This window comes from Haplochromis burtoni, unplaced genomic scaffold (assembly GCF_018398535.1).
Source record: "Haplochromis burtoni strain Fernald_Lab_line unplaced genomic scaffold, NCSU_Asbu1 Contig_22, whole genome shotgun sequence".
NCBI lineage: Eukaryota > Metazoa > Chordata > Actinopteri > Cichliformes > Cichlidae > Haplochromis > Haplochromis burtoni.
Genome location: NW_024582383.1, coordinates 3,139,429 through 3,147,249, shown reverse-complemented (window position 1 = coordinate 3,147,249; position 7,821 = coordinate 3,139,429). Strand labels below are relative to the sequence as shown.

Genomic DNA, 7,821 nt, shown 5'->3' with positions numbered 1-7,821 from the left:
CTGCAGAGCTGGTTATGTTTATAATGTAAAAAAGAAGAATACACACAAAACCCGTGGCAGATGATGGGCTGAAAACAAGTGTTAAAAATCAACAGGATACCAGTATGCTCATAGTAATACGATACACAAACACAATAAACTGTCTCATAATAGCATTTTTAATTGTTTATATAATTTCAGGTGTTGTATTCAGTGTTGCCACCTCCATTCACAGGGATTTAATTCATTATTCAAACAGTCAAGGTTGCCTTAGCTGTGATATCAGGCAGAGTCACACAGGTTTGCTCCGTGGAGCCAGAACACGTTGTTTTAGGGTCTCGTGTGTTTACTAAGGTCAGAATGTATTTGATAGTAGATTTGTTATTTCTCCCCAGTCACTGTCTGCAGTAGTGATTATAATATAATCATTGTGTGCATAGATGTTTCCTCATAAAGCGAGTGACCTCTCTAAACATTAGTAACCAGAGCAACAGATAGCCTGGTTAATTAATGATTGTATGACTCTGGGCTTTGTTCAGGCTTCACGGAAATGATGCCTCTCCTCAAACACAGCATCCCTCCATCCGAGCGAGAGTTACTTCAGTCAAATGACCAAATGTATTGGATGCTGACAGACTTTAAATGTCATGTCCTCCACAGCACAGACTACATGCACCTCCAAAAATGTACATTCAGAATTTATAAGCCCCACTTCTTTGAAGGTGTTACAGTGCTGTCAGTACTTGAAATTATGTTACTCACTGAGCATAGTTTTAACTAATTTAATACAGTCACATATAAAAAATCAGTCCAACAAGCAAACATCCAAGAACAAATCATGTCTTTCTTTATCGATGTCTAATGATCAGATGGTCGCTGGGATTTGGATTGTTGGGATATCTGAGGCTCTGTAAGTGTGCTTGGGACCAGTGCCACAAAGATCACTGACTCTTCTCTTGGTACACTTTGCAAAGGCACTTTCTAAAACTAATCAGAAGCCTACTGCACTTGATGTCCGGGAGGGGAGCTACGAAACATATTATGTTGACAACGCGAAACAGCCCACCAATCATGCAGCAGCTACACATCCCAAATGGAATCAAGCTGTGTTTACCACCACACGTGACTGAGGTAAACTAGTCAGTCAGCCATCGTTTTACATCAGAACACATTAAAAATGTTTCCCGATGTGAATGTCTGCATGCTCTCAGTTAGAAGTCAGCTGCAGAGTGCTGCTCTGTCCATCATGCACAGACTACTGTGATGTCGCCCACTGTCTGGTTGATTCTCTAGTTTGACGCCTACATGTGGGGGTTTTGTCTACTGCAAAGTTTTGTTTGTTTGTTGTTTGTTATTTGTTTTTGTAAGAGCCAGAACTGATCATCTTTGATTGATAAGAGTGGCATGCCAAGTTCAGCTAAGGCTAAATGTGTGAATTTGTGTTGGCCATTTTTCCACGGGAGTCTAAAGATGTTGACTTGCGTTGGTTTTTGATTATCAGGAGTTAATGTCAGTATATACTCACGAAATATAGATAATATTTTTAAAGATAACTAAAATTTGATATGTTAATTATGAGAAATGGATCGAACTCTGTGAGCGAGTTCAGCAAACCACTTTGTTTTCATTTTTTAAGCCTTTTTTGACCTGGAATTGACGATCTTGAGATTAACGATATCTTTTGTAAGACTTGGGCTGACATAGGCAGCATCAACCCTGGCATTTTTTCCAATGTGACCAGAATCTTGAGCTTCACCTTACCCAGGTTTAAGCCCAGGAATAACCTGCTGTGAGATAGCAGTGCTAACACTGTGTGTTTTACTGTCGTCATGTCAGATACCAGACACAGTTTTCAGTTACCTGTAGTTTCTATTCTGTCCCTCTGACATGTCAGTGTTACTGTATCGCTGCCTGTAGTGCTCCCACTCCTCCGCCACCCCAGTGCCCAACTACAGACCTAAAGAGGATGTTTACTCCTGACTCCTTGGCTTCTATGTTTATATTTAAGGGAGTGTTAACGTCAAACTGTATTGCTCTAATAAGTCAATCATTTCAAATTTGAATGCTCTAACTCAAAATTTACATACTGAACATATACATTAGGAACCCCTCTAACTAACCCACGCAGAACTCGCATGGACACAGGGAGAAGATACAAAGGAAGGGCCCACCCAGATGGCGGCGTTGAAACCGGGACCTTCCTGCTATGAGGCAGTGAGTGGGGTTAAGTTCACTCAAACTGCCCATTGGTGTGAATGTGAACTGTTGTCTGTGTCTCACTGTGATGGACTGGTGATCAGCTGGGATAGGCTCCAGCACCTCTCAGCCTGAGTGGGATCAGCAGAGGATAAAGGGCAGATGGATGGATGCTGTCAGAAATGTACAAATTAGAATGACATGAATCTGCCATGATTTCCACAGCTGATTCTGTTGCTATTCCTTATTCATAATTTATCGTTATGATGAATAATTATTGATGAATTTGTTATGGTTATATTGTAAGTGCTGAGTAAACCATTCTTAGCTGGAACTGACCTGATTTGATGTGTAAGAGCCTTGTGTAGATACATTAGTGTTACTGTCAAACACATCACAAGTGGTAAAGAGATCTAATTGCTAATGGCTTAGCAGCTACAGGAAGCCCACAACTCTCCAAAGGCGAGGCGCGTCCAGAGGAGAAGGCCTTTTACATAACCGCAAAAAAGCTTATTAGAGGTTGTAGAGGTTCAGAGGAACATTGTCTGCTGTGTTGTCTTGTAAGCTGAAGACTTCGCTCAAGGCTCACAGCAAGAGTGCAATTTGTCAAAAATTTCTCAAGGGCTTTTTTGAACAGACCAACATACTAGTTCTCTTTTAAAAACATAAATTATTTCCATTCTCACACAATACCTGAATTATTTCAGGAAAAAAATTACCAGGGTCAAAATTATTAGCCCCCTGAAAAGCTGCCATAACACAAACCAGTAATGTGCTTTAACTTTGCTGAGCTCAAAGCTTGTCAAATCAAAGTGTATTATGATAGGGAGCTGGGTTATGTTTCAGTTTACACACAGTATAAAAACGTCATGAAGGGTTTGAGCAGTCACTTCAGAAAGCATCATGTCAATAACTGATGTGAGATCTGTCCCAGAAAGACCCCAGAACAACTGCCAAGACACTAGTAAATGACTAGAGCTGAGTTTCAAAGACAGTCACTAGAAACCTTTACAGAAACATGCACCCGCAAGCCTAAAGAGGGTACATGAAAAATGTTGGTAACAGATCCTTAAGTCCTGTAAGTTGCAAGGTGAGAATCAGACTTCTTGGCTGTGCACATGCCACAGACGCTTAATTGGATCAGGATCCTAGGAATTTGGAAGCAAAGTCAACACCTCAAACTCCTTGTTGTGTTTCTCACACCAATCCTGAACCCTTTTTGCTTAGTGGTAGGGTGCAATATCCTTCTGAAAAAGGCACCAGCCATTAGGGAACACTGTTTCCATGAAAGAGTACACATGGTCTACCTCAACGATCATTGTTGTAGGTGGTGTGTGTTCATTCTGCTTCTGCCGTCCTCAGCTAGCCATGACCACTGCAGGTTCACCACTTTTCCTTCCTTGTATCACGTTGTCTAACAATCACAGTTTGCTCTTTGTAAAACTTCTCAAATCCTTATCCTTTCCCATTTTTCCTCTTTCCTGCACATCAGCTTTTAAGGACAAAAACTTCACTTCCTCCCTGAGAGATACCTCCCACTATCTGGTGTTGAAAAGATAAGCATAACAGACTCCAGTTTGTGCATGTAAATGGAGAGTCCTCTTCACACACTGAGGTTAATTATGGAGTTCCACAGGGTTCAGTGCTAGGACCAATTCTGTTTACATTATACATGCTTCCCTTAGGCAGCATCATTAGAAGACATAGCATACATTTACACTGCTATGCTGATGACACCCAGCTCTATCTGTCCATGAAGCCAGATAACACACACAATGGAAGTAAACGCAGCAATATTTGTCTTAATATGTGCTGTTGAAGGACATGTCCTGGTCAAAAATGACTCCAAGGTTCCTCACAGGTTACTGGAGGCCAAGGTAATGCCATCCAGAGTAAGAATCTGGTTAGATACCATATTTCTAAGTTTTCAGGGCCGAGTACAATAACCTCAGTTTGATCTGAATTAAGAAGCAGAAAGTTAGCGGCCATCCAGGTCTTTATGTCTTTAAACACATATGTAAGACTGCGTTCTTCCATTTGTGCAACATCTCTAAAGTTAGAAATATCCTGTCTCTGAGTGACGCTGAAAAACTAGTTCATGCATTTATTACTTCCAGGCTGGACGACTGTAATTCATTATTATCAGGAAGTCCTAAAAACTCCCTGAAAAGCCTTCAGCTGATCCAAAATGCTGCAGCAAGAGTCCTGACAGGGACTAGAAAGAGAGAGCAGATTTCTCCTGTATTGGCTTCCTGTTAAATCCAGAATTCAAAATCCTGCTCCTCACATATGTCTGTGAAGGTTCTCAGTCATCCAGGTCATCGTAGTCAATCAGGGGGTCCTTTTGTCCCTCTGTGGGGGGTTACTCCCACTAGGTTTATATCTGGGACTCTCCACCAATTTCAGTGTTTTTTGCTTCGTCCATTTCATTTGTCAAAAACAAAAAAAGAAACCTTTTGCATTTACTTACCATATTAAATGTTATTTTTTAAAGAAAACATTTTCTTAAATGCAAAAATATATAAATACTCTCAAGTAGAGTCAAAGTCAAATAAAATCAGATAAATATGCAATAAAAATGAATCTTTACTCTGAGTGTTTGAGTGTGAATGAGTGTGAAGTTTGTCCTGTGCTTTGATGCAAAGTGTCTGTTAAAAACAAGATGTTATGATGTACATTTTTACTGGCTTGTGAAAAAACTTTTATGTTCATATTTTTAAATGTTACTGCAATTTAAGTAAGACAGTATTTTATATGATTTCACTTTCAATGTGAAAATGTTATGAAAACCTTGAAATAAGCACGGCCTAGTACATCTGGTGCCCCTGTAGACTCCATGTACGTCAGCCTTCATCAAGCTGTATAATTAAAACATGCTTCAGACTAAGCTAACAGTTCATCTGCATGTTGTTGGTCACTGCACATGTGTAAAACACACAGTGGTGGATGGAGCAGCTACAAAGTTTCTTCACGTCAGAGTTTGCTGATCAGGAGCTTTGATGCTTTTTCCCAGCGCAGGTTTTCATGGTGATCACAGGAACCTAACATCTAAAACAAAGTATAACAAGAACGTTGTCTAGAAGGGTCATGATCACATTTTTCCTACACAAACGTTACCAAAAGCCAGTCCTATCATTAACAGTTTAATTACAGCTTTAAAATGTCTGTTGTTTCAGGTTATGGGGAGATCTATCCCGTCACCCTGCCTGGTAAGGTGGCGTGTGTCTTCTATGCCATGGTGGGCATCCCTCTTATGCTTCTGGTCATCCTCGATGTTGGAGACTTCCTTGCTATGGTGATGTCTAGAGCCTACATCCATGCTCACACCCTTTCCAAAAACCTCTTCTCCCGCACCTGGTCTCCATGGAAGACTGAGGAGAGAGACTCGAGCCGCCAGGTCCTGGAGGATGGTACTTTTGTCTTCAGCCGTGACGTTGTGATCCGCGAGCCCCTCGACATCCGACAGGTGCTCCGCAGCCAGGCAGATGTACGGCACAAGTCCATCCAGCTTCAAAACAAAAAAGAGATTTTTGAAAAGATTCTTGCCAGAGAGAATTTACTGAGGAAGGGTCCACTGCTCAGGACGCTGTCCTGCCCAGAGCTTGATCGTCTGCCACCACCACCCAAAGGATATGCCTTGTGGGATTTCACAGGATTAGGAGATGAAATGGAAACACTGAATGTCCCCTTCATGCTCATTCTTTTCATCGTCTTTGCCTACATTTGCTTTGGGGGCTTGATTCTGCCAATATGGGAAACTGATTTTAAAGACTTTGATCCCTATTACTTTTGCTTCATCACCCTCACTACCATTGGTTTTGGTGATATTATACCCAAGCACCCCAAGTTCTTCATGCTTACCTCGCTGTTCATCATTGTCGGCATGGCTATCATGTCCATGGCTTTTAAATTGAGCCAAACACGAATTGTAAGCTGTTACCGCCAATGTGTCAAGTTCATCAGCAGAGGAAACGTGGAAACCTTTAAGAACAGCGAAAAGGATTAGGTCACCGAGAGAGTCTCTGCCTCACTCTTGGCTTTGAAACAGGCCCATATCAGGAGCCAGTAGGAGTTGCATGCCTTTTTTCTTACAAGCATGAGTAAAGGAAAAAGTTGCATGTGCCCTTCACGATTGCGTGCTGAAGGAGGTTTACATTTTCACAGCTGTAATAATGAGGCTAAACATTTGTTTCTACGTAGAGACAGTGAATCACAAGGAGTTTTCCATGTTGTTGTGGTTGCCTTATACATCAATTAGCTACACATAAGTTATTAATGTGATTGGGATTTAGGGAATTGGACTGGAGACTGGCTAAGCCACTCCATGACCTTAATCAGCTTCTTTTTTAGCCATACCTTTGTTGCCTTAGTGGTATGTTTCAGGTCATTGTCCTGCTGGAAGACCCACCCATCGTCAGTGTTCTGGCTGAGGGAACAGAGATGCATGTCAAACATATAAAAAGAAGAATCACAACAACAGTTGTCACCTTCTCACCTGCCTTATACACGTCTACAGTCTTGTCCGGATGTCTTTTGGCAGAACCTCTTGGCCTTGTTGGTGGAGAGGTTGGAATGAAAGAAATTGCTAACCATCGGCGAGGCTGTAGGTGCTCAAATATTTCACTCAGTAACATGCAAATCAATTTATTTATTTAACTTTTATGCAATGTGTTTGTTTTTCTGGATTTTTGGTTGATATTTTTCTCTCTCTATTAAAATGAAACTACCATACAAATGATAAACTGTTGATGTCTTTGTAAGTGAGCAAACTTACAGCAGCAAGGTATCAAATAATCCTTTCTCCCGCTGTGCTTCAGGCACAGGTTAGTTTATTTGTACCCGTGGTCTGCAGCAGTGTGTCATCCATCCTCACATTTACTGAAATTCTGAAGAAATAAACAAATGAAACAGATTCACGTAGCATCATGGTAAGGTATAGTATTTATGTAGTGTTTTTCTCATTTTGAGCACTTACAGCACTTTATTGTCTCATTCACGCACTTTTTTCTTTCTCAGCACGTTTTACCGAATGTTCACACAGTTTTAAAAAGTTATATATATTTGTTTAGGATGGTCTGTCAAGCATTTCTTCATTAGAACTGAATTCATACATTCATGCAGTAACGTGTTTTGTCCAGCAGGTGGCACCGAGAGAACACATCAAGCCTAAAGCACTAAACCAGTTTTAGCACTACTAGCTGGGTTACTAGTGAAGGTTTTAACAGCACATCTCTACCTACCACTATACTTACAATAAAGAAGTATAGACAACATCGTTCTAACATTACCAAATCTGCAGTATTAACTTTAAACTTAGACTGTTATAATATTTAAGCTTAGCTGTACCAGGTTTAAATATCCCACAGTACTGAGCAGCTGCTTTATCTTTGCTTCATGACTTTGTTTGAAGCAGCAATCTTCAAATAAACTCATGATAAGTGTTGGGCTCATGGTGCTGACGAACATTTAACTGAATTTGGCTGAAATCTGGCTGCAACCAGTGAGTGCAGTCACCACAGCAAGAGGACACAAAATGACACAATACTAGGATCATACACTTTATTGTACTGTCTTAGAATAGAATAGAATAGAATAGCCCTTTATTGTCATTGTGCATGTGCAATGAGATTGTCTGTGCATGCATGG

At 40.7% G+C, this 7,821-nt stretch overlaps 1 protein-coding gene across 1 annotated transcript in view; it reads left to right on the top strand.

Moving 5' to 3' along the window:
- kcnk18 (potassium channel, subfamily K, member 18) overlaps positions 1 to 7,765 on the top strand; it is a 15,108-nt gene extending 7,343 nt beyond the window's left edge. The window contains exon 3 of the mRNA XM_005917033.2: positions 5,352 to 7,765. Within this exon, the coding sequence (XP_005917095.1) occupies positions 5,352 to 6,181 (830 nt within the window). The 3' untranslated portion in view covers positions 6,182 to 7,765. The remainder of the gene's footprint in view (positions 1 to 5,351) is intronic.
- The last annotated feature ends 56 nt before the right edge of the window (positions 7,766 to 7,821 follow it).